At 43.0% G+C, this 16,978-nt stretch overlaps 1 protein-coding gene across 4 annotated transcripts in view; it reads left to right on the top strand.

The window, feature by feature from the left end:
* The window catches only part of AADAT (aminoadipate aminotransferase), an 89,198-nt gene that overhangs the window by 27,974 nt on the left and 44,246 nt on the right, over positions 1-16,978 (top strand). For all 4 annotated transcript variants that reach the window (XM_069744224.1, XM_069744223.1, XM_069744225.1 and 1 more), the window contains exon 2: positions 6,710-6,778. In XM_069744224.1, coding sequence (XP_069600325.1) covers positions 6,710-6,778 — 69 coding nt within the window. The remainder of the gene's footprint in view (positions 1-6,709; positions 6,779-16,978) is intronic.

Raw genomic sequence — 16,978 nt, 5'->3', positions numbered from 1 at the left:
CAAGGGGGCACGAAGTATACCAGTCTGAAGCTAGTGGCAGCACGGATATTTCTCTGGGCGGAGAAACACCTCCTTTCAATCTCTCCGCAGTACATCTGAAGGGTTCACACAACACCAAGGTGGCCTTCCTCAGCAGGAAGGACGTACATCCTGAAGAATGGTGCCTGAACCAGGAGGTTTCCCTAACCTTAACCTCGAGATGGGGAACCCCGGAGGTCGACTTGTTTGCGAATGCCCAAAACGCAAAGTCAAAAACATATTTCTCCCTCAGCCCCGTGCAGGGGTCTCTGGGAGTGGATGCTCTCATTCATCCATGGACCTTCAACTTGGCTTACGCCTTCCCACCAATTCAGATGTTGTCAAAGACGCTGCAGAAAATCCGGTCAGACAAAGTCACAACAATCCTGATTGCCCCATTGTGGCCAGGTCGGAGCTGGTACAGCACCTTGAGGGGAATGACCGAAGAAGGTCCCATCCTTCTTCCTCAAAGATCTGATCTCCTTGTTCAAGGTCCCCTCCTTTATCCGGATCTCAAAAAGTTGAATCTAGATGCTTGGCTACTGAGACCAGCATTCTAAAAGCCAGAGGTCTCTCCGTTAGGGTTATCCAAACTCTCCAAAAGAGTAGGAAACCGGTGACCAATGCCATCTATTGCAAAGTATGGAAGAAGTTCTCTTCCTGGTGTCTTCCCAGTGTCCCTGATCCCTTCCACCCCAACATTTCTCAAATCTTAGACTTCCTCCAGAAAGGTTTAGATCTTGGGCTCTCCCCGAGTACTCTAAAAGTTCAGGTATCGGCCCTTAGTTCCTTTTTTGACCAGGATCTAGCTGGCCATCACTGGATCAAAAGATTCATAACTTCAGCAAGTAGACTACGTCCTAGTCTCCCTAGTTGGGTCCCCCCTGGGACCTAAATTTAGTACTCAATAGTTTAACTCATCCACCCTTTGAGCCTTTGTCTTCTCTGCCCCTTAAAATTCTAACACTTAAAACAGTGTTCCTGGTCGCAATTACTACAGCTAGGCGCGTAGGAGAATTGCAAGCCTTGTCAGTTCAAGAACCCTTCCTATCCATAAACTCTGATAGCATAGTCCTATGACTAGACCCCGCCTTTATGCCCAAAGTCGTTTCGGATTTTCATAGGGGTCAGGATGTGGTTATGCCCTCATTTTGTCCAACCCTTCCAACGAGAAGGAGGAAAATTTCCATACCCTGGACGTCCGCAGGGTAGTTCTCCATTACCTGGAGCAGTCCAAGACTTGGAGGGCCGACCAGAATCTATTTATCCAGTTCTCATGACAGAATAAAGGGAAAAAAGCGGCTAAGAGCACGATTGCAAGCTGGATAAAACAAGCCATCTGCCTTGCATATTCGCCAAACGATCTCCCTCCTCCGATCTCGCTGAAGGCCCATTCTACCCGGTCGTTTTCCACGTCATGGGCAGCAAGAGGGAACACCTCATCAGAACAGATATGCAGAGCCGCCACGTGGTCTTCTGTTCATACCTTCACCAGACACTACAGTCTAAATTTCGACAGGGATCTGACTTTCGGCCGACGTGTCCTACAGGCCGTTGTCCCTACCTAAAGAAATTAATGTTGGTATATCTCCAAGGTGACTGTCGTGGAAGGTGACTAGAGAAAATAGAATTAGACTTACCGGTAATTTGGTTTCTAGGAACCTTCCACGACAGTACTAATTTCCCTCCCTATCTGATATTCACTGGATGATTCCTGCATTTTAGTGGTAACTATTCACGCTACTATGGCCAGAAAAAACACTGGAGATAGCAGGAAGGGGAGGGTTATTTAACCTCTTTGTGTTCCTGTCCCCCATTAGGGCGGGGAGACATCATCCAAGGTGACTGTCGTGGAAGGTTCCTAGAAACCGAATTACCGGTAAGTCTAATTCTATTTTTTCGGACTACAAGACGCACCCCAAATTTTCACATGGGAAAATACGGGGGAAAAATGTGTTAAATGGGGGTCCATCTTACAGTCCGAATTCAGCTTACCGGGGGATAGGCTGCGTTAGTGGAGCATGGTCACAGGGGGTGTTCTGTGGTCCCAGGCAGGTGTGGTGGGTTCCGAGAAATCCCATCCGAGGCATGTGCGGTGGTGCTCCCCCGGCTGCCATTTTCCCAGAGGCCACCGCATTGCAGCAGATTGAGATCTCGGCAACGAGATCTCGGGAGACGAGATCTTGTTGCCGAGATCTCAATCTGAGCATGCACCAACCTCGGTGGCCATTTTCCCGGAGGCCACTGCATCTCGGCAATGGATGTGCGGGGCCTCTGGGCTTTCACAAAATGCCGGCGGAGCCTCACGGACCACAGAGCATCACCCCGAAACAGCCGCACCAGCCTGGGAAGGGAGTGTGATTGTCTGACAGAGACTGCCGTAGAATCCTGCTGCCCGACTCCTGCTGTCACCACAGCATTTGTAAGTATATTCCAAATATGACACATCCCCATTTTCCCCAAAAAATTTTGGGGAAAAAAGTGCAACTCAAAGTCCGAAAAATACGGTAAGTATTTTTTACAAATTTTGAGCATTTTTTTTTTTTCATTTCATAATCTGTATGAAAACTAATTAGAAATGTAGTAATTTTCACATTATCAACTGTGGATATTTTAGACTCTTAACTTGAATTTCAAGAAGCAACAGGAAGTTATCAGCAAAGAACACATTTAGACCCTCTGTTTTGTATTAAAGCATCTAATGAACAGGTGCAGAGGTCATTGCTGCTGTTGAACAGCCATGAGACATGCAGCCACAGGGTTTTGAACATTGGCCGCTGCGGATTCGTGGCAGTTTTCCATCACGTTTACAGTACCACATAAACCTATGGAAAACCAAATTAGCTGTGCCCATGGTGGGGAAAATACCGCTCGGAAACGCGTTGTATTTTCCGCAGCATGTCAATTCTTTGTGAGGATTCTGCAGCGTTTTACACCTGTTCCTCAATAGGAATCCGCAGGTGAAATCCACACAAAAACACTGTAAATCTGCGGTAAATCCGCAATTAAAAAGCAGTGCATTTTACCTGCGGATATTTCAAAAATGGTGCAAAAAAATCCCCACACCAATCCGCAATTGTTGTGAATTCAGCTTTTGGGCTCCCTCCGGTGGTTGTAGAGGGTAATGCAGTTGTGCCTGGACTGCAGGAGTGGACAGGTGTATCTACTAATTGCAAAACTGACTGGGGTATATAGCTTTGCAGGATCCTTTAGTCAGTGCCAGTTGTCCATTGTTCTGGAAGGATTCACTTCCCTGCTGGTCTCTCTAGTTTGCTGTGCTTTTCTACAAAGATAAGTCCTGGCTTTGTTTTTGCTGTCCACCTGCAGTGGACCTTATAGTTTTGTGCTTTTTCATGTTTTTGTCTTGTCCAGCTTGGTCTGTGAAGGATTTTTTTGCAGCCTAGCTATTTCTCTGGAGATGCAGATATACCCCCCATGTCTTTAGTCAGATGTGGTGATCCGTATTTTCTGCGGTGGATATTTTCTAGTGTTTTTATACTGACCGCATAGTACTGTTCTTTTCTTTCTTTTTAGCTAGTATGGCCTCCTATGCTAAAATCTGATTCCATATCTGATACTGCATTACCCTCTACAACCACCAGAGGGAGCCCAAAAGCTTTGTATGTTTTTTCCCTCTCCTCTCACAGTCAATATTTGTGGGGGGCTATCTATCCTTTGGGGATTTTCTCTGAGGCAAGATAGGTTTCCTGTTTCTGTCTTTAGGGGTAGTTAGATCTTAGGCTGTGCCGAGGGGTCTAGGGAGAGTTAGGTACCCCCCAGGGCTACTTCTAGTTGCGCTGCTAGGTTCAGGGTTTGCGGTCAGTACAGGGACCACCTTCTCCAGAGACCGTCTCATGCTGCTCCTAGGCCACCAGATCATAACAGCAATGTGGGCACATAGCCTTAGGGTTAGGGTTGGAATTAGGGTTAGGGGTGTGTTGGGGTTAGGGTTGTGGTTAGGGGTGTGTTGGGGTTAGGGTTGTGATTAGGGTTATGGCTAGAGTTGGGATTAGGGTTAGGGGCGTGTTGGGGTTAGTGTTGGAGTTAGAATTGAGGGGTTTCCACTGTTTAGGCACATCAGGGGGTCTCCAAATGCGACATGGCGCCACCATTGATTCCAGCCAATCTTGCGTTCAAAAAGTCAAATGGTGCTCCCTCCCTTCTGAGCCCCGACTTGCGGTTTACTCAAACATATGGGGCATAAGCGTACTCAGAAAAATTGCACAACAACTTTGGGGGGGTCTAATTTCTCCTGTTACCCTTGAAAAAATAAAATAGGGCTAAAAAATTATTTTTGTGGGAAAAAAATGATTTTTTATTTTCACCGCTCTGCGTTATAAAATTCTGTGAAGCACTTGGGGGTTCAAAGTGCTCACCACACATCTAGATAAGTTCCTTGGGGGGTCTAGTTACCAAAATGGGGTCACTTGTGGTGGGTTTATACTGTTTAGGCCCATAGGGGCTCTGCAAATATAACATGACACTCGCAGACCATTCTATCAAATTCTGCTTTCCAAAACATCACTACTTCCCTTCCGATCCTCGACGTGTGCCCAAACAGTGTTTCCCCCCCACATATGGGGTATCAGCCTACTCAGGACAAACTGGACAACAACGTTTGGGGGCCAATTTCTCCTGTTACCCTTGTGAAAATAAAAAATTGCGGGCTAAAAAATAATTTTTGAGGAAAGAAAAATGATTTTTTATTTTCACGGCTCTGCATTATAAACTTCTGTGAGCACTTGGGGGTTCAAAGTGCTCACCACACATCTAGATAAGTTCCTTGGGGGGTCTAGTTTCCAAAATGGGCTCACTTGTGGGGGGAGCTCCAATCTTTAGGAACACAGGGGCTCTCCAAACGTGACATGGTGTCCGCTAACGATTGGAGCTAATTTTTAATTCAAAAAGTCAAATGGCGCTCCTTCCCTTCCGAGCCTTGCCGTGTGCCCAAACAGTAGTTTACGCCCACATGTGAGCTTTCTGTGTACTCAGGAGAAATTGCCCAACAAATTTTAGGATCCATTTTGTCCCCTTGCCCATATGAAAACAAAAATTGAAGCTAAAATAATGTTTTTGTGAAAAAAAAAGTACTTTTTCAAGCCAGTTTTTCATTCAAAAAAGTCGAATGGCGCTCCTTCCCTTCCGAGCCCTGTTGTGTGCCCATACAGCGGTTCCCCCCCACATATGGGGTATCAGTGTACTCAGGACAAATTGTACAACAACTTTCGGAGTCCAGTTTCATTTTTTGGGAAAATAAAAAAAATTGTTGCTAAAAGATCATTTTTGTGACTAAAAAGTTAAATGTTCATTTTTTCCTTCCATGTTGCTTCTGCTGCTGTGAAGCACCTGAAGGGTTAATAAACTTCTTGAATGTGGTTTTGAGTACCTTGAGGGGTGCAGTTTTTAGAATGGTGTCAATTTTGGGTATTTTCAGCCATATAGACCCCTCAAACTGACTTCCAATGTGAGGTGGTCCCTAAAAAAAAAAATGGTTTTGTTGTAAAAATGAAAAATCGCTGGTCAAATTTTAACCTTTATAACTTCCTAGCAAAAAAAAAAAATTTGTTTCCAAAATTGTGCTGATGTAAAGTAGACATGTGGGAAATGTTATTTATTAACTATTTTGTGTCACATAACTCTCTGGTTTAACAGAATAAAAATTGAAAATTGCAAAATTTTCAACAAATTTCTGTTTTTTTTCACAAATAAACGCTAACATTATCAACCTAAATTTACCACTAAATAGTAATTATGAAGCCCAATATGTCACGAAAAAACAATTTCATAATCACTAGGATCCGTTGAAGCATTCCTGAGTTATTACATCATAAAGGGACACTGGTCAGAATTGCAAAAAATGGCCAGGTCATTAAGGTCAAAATAGGCTGGGTCATGAAGGGGTGAAAGCTGACAGCTGAGGGATGCAGCCAGCAGCTGTCCGTTTTGCCTGGCTGGTTATCAAAAATACAGGGGAACCCACACCATTTTTTTTTATTTATTTAGAGCGCAGGTGTCGGCTGATGAATACTCCCATCAGGTTCTGCCTGCCCTCGCTGTTATTAACGGCAGCAGGCGTAGACTGATGGTGGTGGTGGTGGTGGTAGTAGTAGTCCCATCAGCCGAGGTCGGTGGCCGGAGGTAAACTTTTTACCTCTGATCACACCTGCGGGCTCACGCTGACCAGCGTTGATGATTCTACTGCCGATCAGGAGCACTGTTTGCCGAGCTGTCATGCACATGACAGCACAACAAGCACCCGGTGTTCGAGGTGCCGAACCCAAACGGTAACACAGAGTTCTTGGTGAAATCCGTGTTTGGTTTCCATGCCCGAACAGTAGGTGTTCAGTATGGACGCAGAACTTTATTGTTTGGGTTCGCCCATCTTTGACTTACATGCCCATATAGATGATTTGAGTGTTGATCCCAATGACAGATTCCCTGTAAAACGTTTTGTGATCTAATGTTAGGGTAGGGTAGAGGTTTAGGCTGCTGTGTTTAGCTTTGCTCTGATAGCTGAACGTGAGCTTTATAACTGTCTAAAATGAAATTGGGGTAATCTCCTCTTTGGGAATTTCCTATTTCCAACTTTTTTTGTTTTTTACATTTATTTTCACAGCTCGTTAAACCATCACAAGCACGATGAAAACGGAAGTAATTTATTCTTTTTTCCATTTTCTTTCCTCACACACAGACATGAATTACACCCGGTTTTTGACAGCTGTGAGTGCTGCCAGGCAACCCTCACCCATAAGAGCAATGAGTAAGTATACATATAAGATTCAAATAAAAGGCTTTACACTTAAACTAATTCTTTATTTATTGATGATTGTGAAAATACAACCAAGCAATATAACTATGGAAACATTTGGGGGGGTCACATTTCAGTGATTTGTTTGAAATTAATGTAAAATACATATAAATTGGTTCTTTTGTCTGAGAATGTACCAGATCTACAGCCATATTATACATTGAGAGATGCAGCGCTGCAGATCTGGAAAATACACTTTTAATTCTGGAAAAAAAATCCATCCCACAACATAATAAGCTAAATATATTTTGGACACTAACCAGGGTTGCCAATTATACATTTTATTTTTCTCTGTATAAATTATCAAAAAATCACGGACAGACAATATTTTTTACGGACACATTGGAAAAATATAGTAAATCATTCTGATTATAAGTGATACATGTCTACAGCCTATATTGTAGTTTTGATATGATGACGTTGGCTGCATCAACAGTAAACTGTAAAATAGCGTTACAGTCAAAATAATCTGTATAAATTTGTTCACCATTGCAAAAAAAAAAAAATCACAGACACCTTCAATTTTTTTTTACGGAGAGGGCAAAAAAGTTCTCTATTTATATGGATAATCCTGGAATTTTCACTGGTCAGCAGTATCTGACAGCCGTCGCTAAAGAGTGTGCAGAGTTGTGCTGTCAGCTACAGTCAGTGTTTAGCTTCGGCCATTGCCAAAGCAAAATTCAGCTGATTGGTGGGGTTCCCGAGTGTCGAACCCCCAGCGATCTTGAATAACTGACCCATCCTTAGGATAGGTCATCAATATTGTATGCTTGGACAACCCCTTTAATATAACATCTCAAATTGAAAAAGGACTGTAGTAAAACTGATCACCATCTTCCAGGCCTGAAAGCTGACAAGTTAATTTAGGAATCAGACATCAATTTGCCCTCCTTGTCACAAGACTGCAGTGTAAGAATAAATGCCAATTGATCCGCTCTGGAAAAATGCATTGTGCTCCGTAACCTGATTTACACATAGGCACATATTAACCTTATGACACAGCATTTACCAGCTCGCACAATGTTACACTTTTACTGTATGAACATAAATATTATTTGTGGCTATGAGATTTTAGATTTCTGCTCTGAGAAATGACCGTTGGGTTATTTAAAGGCAAAATTTATTTTAATTGCTCTGCCCATTTTAAAGGGAATTCGATTCTATACAATTTGCATTTTATCATTATCTTTTACACATAAAACATTTTTAAATAAGTTATAAGAAGCATTGTGTAAGATTAAATCTTAAAAAAGGCCATTATTTATTTCACTAAGCAAAAGTCAATTAAAATTTTGTAAATACAGTTCACTGGGAGCTGTAGTCACGGCACCCTTGAAATTGTTCCAGAAAATGAAGTATTTCTCCCAGAAAATTATTATAATTACACATTTTTGTTAAACACATGTTTATTTCATTTGTGTATATTGAAACAACACAAAAAAAACAGAGAAAAAAAGGCAAATTGGACATAATTTCACAATAACCCAAAAATGAGCCTGACAAAATTGTTGGCACCTTTCCATAAATTGTGGGTAAACAACTTTGTTTCGAGCATGCGATGCTCATTCGAACTCAGCTGTAGCAAGTAACAGGTGTGGGAAATATGAAAATCACGCTTGAAACCAGATGAAAAGGGGGGAAGTTGACACAATCTTTGCATTATGTGTCTGCGTGTGCCACACTAAGCATGGAGAACAAAAAGAAGAGAATTGTCTGAGGAATTGAGAACCAAAATAGTTGAAAAATATCAACAATTTCAAGGCTACAAGTCCATCTCCAAAGAGCTTGATGTTCTTTTGTCCACGCAACATGTGCAACATAATCAAGAAGTTTACAACCCATAACACTGTAGCTAATCTTCCTGGACATAGACAGCAAAGAAAAATTGTTGAAAGGTTACAACTCAGGATTGTGGATGAGCAGCCCCTATCACATTCCAAAGTAATTCAAGCTGTCCTGCAGGATCGGAATGTATCAGTGTCAGCGGGAACTATCTGTTGACATTTGAACGAAATGAAACGCTATGGCAGGAGACCCAGGAGGACCCCACTGCTGACACAGACATAAAAAAGCTAGACTGTAGCGCATGCGCGGACCTTGGTAGCGGCAGACATGTCGTGCTGAGCTCCGCTGCCCGACCGACCCTAAACAACCCCACTTAGCGATCGGAGCACAGAAAACTCACCACCACCGGACTCCTTATACCCCGGGAGAGGCGCAGCCGGTGATGCCGAAAAAAGGAAGCGCAACACAGCCCGCCGGCCGCTCTATCACGGACCTCCTCTTGAGCGGTAATATAACCAAAATGGCCGCTGCGACAGTCTCACCTCCAGCCGCTGCTATTCTAGCCGAGGGCGACGCGGAACAGGAGGAAACTGCCTCAAATATGGAGGCTATGATTTCCACAGCAGCACTCACAAAATCGCTGCAAGAGACTTTTCGTGCAGAGCTTTCTTCTGCCATGCAAGGCATATCCTCACAGCTGCAAGAAATCATGCAGCGTACAAATAGCCTGGAGGAGATGATGGAGGCCATGACTGACGCCTTAGAAGAAGACCACGACACACTCAAGCTCCATGCGGAACGTATCACCGAACTCGAACTTCGGTGTGAAGATTATGAAAATAGATCCCACAGGAGCAATATAAGGATAAGAGGACTTCCTGAGCATATAGTCGCCATCAAGGACACCGCGACCGCTCTTTACAGCACTATTACCTGACTTGGACCCAACCCTCCTCCAGATCACCAGAATTCACAGGGCCCTGGGTAAGCCATGCTCTAATGACATGCCTAGAGACGTGATATTGAAATTACATTATGAGGAGACGCGGGACCTGATCCTGATGGCTGCCAGAGAATGTCCCACCCTACCTGGCTTACCAAACTCTGTACATATCTATGCAGATATTGCAACAGCCACGCTCACCAGAAGGAGATCCCTCAAACCAGTCATGGCCTCTCTTCAAGTGGCCCAGGTTAAATATCGATGGGGATTTCCTTTCGCCCTAAATTTTACAACTAACTCTCAAGTGTTTAACTGCCAGACACTGGAGGAGGGGAAACAGGCACTAATCAAAGCTGGGATCCCAGTCACCGCTGATGCCCCTTCCCTCCCTCAGAAAAAATCTAGTCCAGTAAGAGAATGGAAGGACTCCCCCAGAACAAGAAGCCAAAACGTGCGGATCACCTGACTTCTCTGATCTACAAACTGAACTAAATGAAAATTACGTCTGATGAGGTCATTTGCCTGGAGAGCTGCTTCTTCCTCCTCCGCTGAACTCTTCTTGACCAATATGCATTGGATCCGGATAAATATATAATCAATCTGTGCCCGATCTATCTGTAACAGACCTAACAATCCCAAATATACCCTTCCCAACCCTCCCCTCACCCTTATTTTTCCCCATACTTTACCTTCCTTCCTATACCTCACCCCCCTCTCCCCTTCTTCTCGCCCTTATTACCCTGTCCCATAAATCCCTCTCCCCCTTCACCCCCCTTTTTTTTCTTCCCCCCCACCCCCTTTTTTTTTTTTTTTTTTCCCTTTTATTAGGGGTTGGGACTCTTGGGATTATAACATGCTGCCCAAACTTGGCGACCCCTGATTACTACTTAATGTGGGAACCCAGACCGCCATATATTTTGGACTTGATGTCCTGCTGAAAGTGTTATTTGTACTGGTTGTCTTTGTCTTCCTCCTGTTTGTCTCTTCCCCATTGTTGCCGTATAGCGATCGATATTCTGTAAGTAAACTAACTAAACGAAGTTGTAGGGTGGATTTGACCAAGACCCTAATCCTTAGCCTCACACTTAATAACAACAATTATATATTTAACTATGTGTAGAGTCCTCTCTCATAATGTCCGGGGATTTAATTCACCTCTGAAGCGTAAAAAAGCCTTCCTTGATTACCTGAAGCACAAACCTGATATAATCTGTCTCCAGGAGACCCATTTCACCAACTCCTCGCACCCTAAATATTTTGATACCCACTACTCACAACACTACCTGTCGTCCTGGGACCGCAAAAGGAGAGGTGTAGCCATCTTTATTAAAAATAGCTTCCCATTCAATCACACTAGCACATACTCAGACCCCGAGGGTAGATTCGTCATCCTTCTTGGAACATCCCAAGGCCTAAATATCTGCATTGTCAACAGTTACTTCCCCGCAACCACTCAAACCCGTGTCTTCCATCTGATCCTATCAAAATTAGCCTCACTCACATACCATCACCTCATTTGGTGTGGAGACTTCAACCTCACCATGAACCCAACACTCGATAGTAGTTCACAGAAGCGAACGGACATAACGAAAGCTGATAGGAAAAAAATCCTTCAGTTGATGGAGAGCCGCATAGCAGATTTATGGAGAGAATTGAACGGACCCATAGGGGGATATACTTACTATTCCCCTGCACAAAAATCCTACTCAAGAATACACCTCCATCTAACTTCCGCTGCAACGCTTCCTTCTGCACTATTCTCCCGACATATTCCATCATCATGGTCAGATCATTATGTGGTCCTGTCGGTGTTCAAATTTAATACCATCTCTTCTAGACTCTTCAAATGGAGACTAAATGAATCCCTACTCACTGCCCCCTCCATTTTATCAAGCATTAAAAAAGACTTAAATACATACTTCCAATCCAATACCACTAATGACGTTTCACCCGGATCTGTGTGGATGGCGCATAAAAAATTCATAACAGGATCGTTAATTAAAATTGCCTCCACCAAAAAGAAACAAAGATCAGAGCAACAATTACGACTGGAAAACAAACTTTCCAAGTTAGAGCAAGCAAACCAAACCGCCACATCACTCTACTTAATCAAACAGATCCATGATACTAAATTACAATTAAATGCAATACTAACAAACAGAACTGAAAAAGCATTAACATGGACTAAGTCAACCTTCTACAAGCACGCTAAAAACCAAACAACATGCTAGCATGTAAACTTAGAAGTAAAGAACTTTTAAACAACATCCCCTCTATCAAAGACCCAGCAGGCCAAATTACAGTCCACCCAGAAGTTATTTATAATACATTTCATAAATATTACCAAACACTTTACTTTACTTCGCAACCTCCACCCCCGCAGCGTCTCCAGGCCTTCCTAAATAATTTGACACTCCCCAAGGTACCTGCTTCTGCCATTGATCAATTCCAAACGACCATCACCACAGAGGAAATAATGTCAATAATCAAGAATCTAAAAAGAAATAAAACCCCCGGACCTGACGGCCTCACGACACTTTATTACAAAAAATTCGATGACATACTTGTACCTCACATCAAAAACTTCTGCAATGCCCTTTTAAACAGGACTCAAATGCCACCTGAATTTTATACTGCCCATGTGACAATAATTCCCAAACCAAAGAAAGACCATTTATATCCCAAAAATTACAGGCCCATTTCTCTACTGAATGTAGATCTAAAAATATTCACGTCCATCATTACAGCTAGGCTCAATACAATTTTACCTACATTGGTCCATCGTGACCAAGTAGGATTTATACCTAAAAGGCAGGACCCGACAATATCAGAAGGAATCTGAATCTCATACACTTGGCAAACCACCATAAACAATCCCTTTTGTTACTGGCCCTATACATAGAAAAAGCTTTTGACTCGGTCTCCTTATTTGAGGTCCTATCAAAATTCGGCATCCCTTCCAGTATTATTTCGAGCCTTCAATTACTATATGATAGCCCTACAGCTTATTTAAAATTGCCATCTAATCAGCCTACCCCTATCAATATACAGCGAGGCACGAGGCAGGGTTGCCCGCTATCGCCGACATTGTTCGTCCTGGCTATGGAGCCCCTGACAGAAGCCATTCGAATCAACCCTAACATCCGTGGACCCATGGGCCTAGGAAAACAATATAAGACAAGCCTCTTTGCAGATGACCTACTTTTAACTCTTGTCAACCCTGTCACCACGCTCCCAAATTTATTCAGTCCTTCACGAATTTGAACTAATCTCAGGCCTTAAAATTTACGTAGACAAATCTGAATCTTTATTCATCAATACACCAAAAGAAACACAAGCTAACATAGTCTCCCAATTTAAATTTTCTAAAAAAAGAGCATTATCTGACTTACCTAGGAGTCAATCTGACTTCCCATAGGTCGACCTTATTTAAATGGAACTACCTTCCATTATTAAGAAACCTCCAGTCAGACCTTGCCAGGTGGTCCTCCATGGCACTATCGTGGCTCGGCAGATTGCACGCCATTAAGATGGTCACCCTCCCAAGATTCCTGTATCTCTTCCGCTCTCTGCCTGTTCCATTACTGCCCAAGACGCTACACGAGATTCATGCCATGATCTCAATATTTCTATGGCAGGGAAAAAAAGCCTAGAATCCGACAGAAAACCCTGTTTATACACAGAAGATTAGGAGGTCTGTCCCTACCCAATTTTACACTATATTACAAATAAGCCCAATTAGCCCAATTAATTAATATTTGTACAGATAAAAATAACGTGCCTAGATGGATTGGGCTGGAATCTTCTTTCATGGCTCCCCTTACTTTACCTGGCCTGCTTTGGACTACACAGAAACTCCCGAAAAGTCTCCATATAACAGCACCATTCTCTTTCGACTCCCTGATCCTCTGGAGAAAAGAGAGGTTCAAACATGGCCTGCAATCTAGGTCCTCACTACTGACCCATCTCTTTCATAATCCCTCATTTACACCGGGGCTGGATCCCCGTCCCTTCTCCTGGTGGATTTCTAATGGCATAACCATTTTGAAACACCTTTGCACGCCCTTTAATACATTACTTACCCGGCAAGACTTTATTCAAAAATATGCACCGCCAGCTAAGGAGACACTACGCATAGGCCAAATTTTCCACTTTGCTGACCAAATCCTACAGCATAAGGCCCCCCCCCCACCCTACCAGTTATGAACAAAGATGCTTGGTTGATCCCCTGGGTAGGGGATCTATTTCCCTAATCTACTCATCTTTGAACAATACACATGTGGATGGAAAGCTTAAATTCATGGAGTAGTGGAAGGAGGATCTGAGTATGTCGATGTCTTTAGAGGAATGGCGAAGAAGCTGTAATACTCTCCAGGGCTAGTTGTCAGACCTCTTTGGTTGAGACATCCATCAAACTTCTACACAGGACATACCAAGTCCCGAGTAAACTACATGCCATATATTCGAATGTATCAGATCGTTGCTTTAGAGGATGTGGTGCCCTGGGGGACTTGAAGCATATTTGGTGGGATTGTCTGGTGGCTTCAGCATTGTGGCGAAAGATTCAATCCACTGTAGAGAGATTATGCGGCAAAACAGTCCGACTAGATCCAGCTGTCTTCCTTTTAGGAGCTAGGCCCCCAGGTTTTTATACTAAACTCCACAACCTAGTCAATCAACTTTGCATGGCCACAAAACTACACATTGCGTCGAGGTGGAAGACACCCTCTCATTCAATGGCACTAGTTGTGGACAAGATGAACACCATTCTTCTCTATGAGCCAATACAAGCCAAAAGGAGTGACACATGGGACATTTTCTACCAGACCTGGCGACCTTGGATGGAGTTGGACTCTAATATAAATCTAGGACAGACTTTAACCCCTTACCGGCATCGGACGTACTATACCGTCCGATGCCGGCTCCCCTGCTTTGATGCAGGGCTCCGCGGTGAGCCCGCACCAAAGCCGGGACATGTCAGCTGTTTTGAACAGCTGACATGTGCCCGTAATAGGCGCGGGCAGAATCGCGATCTGCCCGCACCTATTAACTAGTTAAATGCCGCTGTCAAACGCAGACAGCGGCATTTAACTACCGCTTCCGGCCGGGCGGCCGGAAATGACGTCATCGCCGACCCCCGTCACTTGATCGGGGGTCGGCGATGCTTGTGAATGGTAACCATAGAGGTCCTTGAGACCTCTATGGTTACTGATTGCCCGTCGCTGTGAGCGCCACCCTGTGGTCGGCGCTCACAGCACACGTGCAATTCTGCTACATAGCAGCGATCAGCAGATCGCTGCTATGTAGCAGAGCCGATCGTGCTATGCCTGCTTCTAGCCTCCCATAGAGGCTATTGAAGCATGGCAAAAGTAAAAAAAAAAAAGTTTAAAAAAATGTGAAAAAAATAAAAAAAACATAAAAGTTTAAATCACCCCCCTTTCGCCCCAATCAAAATAAATCAATAAAAAAATTATCAAATCTACGCATATTTGGTATCGCCGCGCTCAGAATCGCCCGATCTATCAATTAAAAAAAAGTATTAACCTGATCGCTAAACAGCGTAGCGGGAAAAAAATTTGAAACGCCAGAATTACGTTTTTTTGGTCGCCGCGACATTGCATTAAAATGCAATAACGGGCGATCAAAAGAACGTATCTGCACCGAAATGCTATCATTAAAAACGTCATCTCGGCACGCAAAAAATAAGCCCTCAACCGACCCCAGATGATGAAAAATGGAGACGCTACGAGTATCGGAAAATGGCGCAATTTTTTTTTTTTTTTTTAGCAAAGTTTGGAATTTTTTTTCACCACTTAGATAAAAAATAACCTAGTCATGTTTGGTGTCTATGAACTCGTAATGACCTGGAGAATCATAATGACAGGTCATTTTTAGCATTTAGTGAACCTAGCAAAAAAGCCAAACAAAAAACCAATGTGGGATTGCACTTTTTTTGCAATTTCACCGCACTTGGAATTTTTTTCCCGTTTTCTAGTACACGACATGCTAAAACCAATGGTGTCGTTCAAAAGTACAACTCGTCCCGCAAAAAATAAGCCCTCACATGGCCAAATTGACGGAAAAATAAAAAAGTTATGGCTCTGGGAAGGAGGGGAGCGAAAAACGAACACGGAAAAACGAAAAATCCCCCGGTCATGAAGGGGTTAACATTATCCCTGTGACGATTTCATTCTTTCTCACTTTCTCTCCTGCAACGCAGTACAAAATCTCCTAATTGCCCCCTCCCTTTATACTCTCACCCTTTTGTCTATGTCTTACTGTTTTATATGTTTATACTGTTTAAGTTTCATTCGTCTCTGTTCGCTTATGTTTATTCTTCTTGACTAAAAGGTTTAATGCTCCCTTGCATGGGAGACTTACTGTTACTGTTAAAAATTTCTTATTCTGAAAAATAAAAACTTATTGAAACTAAAAAAGCTAGACAGTAGTTTGCCAAAATGTACTTGAGTAAGCCAAAATCCTTCTGCGAACGCATCTTGTGGAGAGAGGAGACCAAAATAGAGCTGTTTGGTGAAGCACATCCTTTTACTAGTTAGTAAAAACGGAATGAGGCTTACAAAGAAAAGACAATACCTACAGTCAAATATGGTGGAGGTTCAAAGATGGAAATAAGCTAGGCTCAAGTATACAAGAAGAACCAAAAATAGGATATACTGAAAAAGCGGGTTCTTATATTAAATAAAAAATAACTTTTATTATATATCTTTAAAAAAAGTGCAAACATATAGTGCTAACAAAGGTGCAAAGTGCATACGTACAACATGGAGACACATAAAAATATGAGTATATAACCGCAATGAAAGATATCTTACAGTATGCAAGATAGCACACCAATATCTTATGCAGACACAGGCTAGAGACTATGAATCCGTATATCTCTAGATCTCACGTCTCTATTACCACAACTGTTATACTATGGCAGGATACCGTACCAGCAGGCTGTGTTCAATGTCACCACTACGCCTTTAAATAACTGCTGTTGCAGTATACAGGTATCTCTACCCAGCGGTATATACCTCTTTCTCATGCTCTGCAGACCTAAATGACCCTGTAGTCATCCAACTGCCCTCCGTTACCAATATATTGGGGCAAAGACATTTATAGAGTCACATACGTAATATCAAAACCAGTGATACTCATCTGTCTTCTGTTGGACATGCTTAAAGGACCAGGTGCAGTATTGAATATTAGTAGCCCATGTGATCAGTCATTCAAATTCGAACCACATTATTCCTTATGGGCTCTTGTTCTTGTACAGTGCTTCCCAACGCGTTTCGTATATATCATACTCATCAGGGGATCATGTCACATATACAGATCATGCGTGAGCATAGAGCTATGGCGGACCCACCGCCATCTCCTTTTATATGTGGCTGCACGGCGTCCTTTCCTCTCTGATTTCC

The sequence above is a fragment of the Ranitomeya imitator genome, chromosome 1 (genome assembly GCF_032444005.1).
Source record: "Ranitomeya imitator isolate aRanImi1 chromosome 1, aRanImi1.pri, whole genome shotgun sequence".
NCBI lineage: Eukaryota > Metazoa > Chordata > Amphibia > Anura > Dendrobatidae > Ranitomeya > Ranitomeya imitator.
The sequence above is the reverse complement of the archived record's forward strand: the minus strand, read 5'-3'. Positions and strand labels throughout refer to the sequence as shown.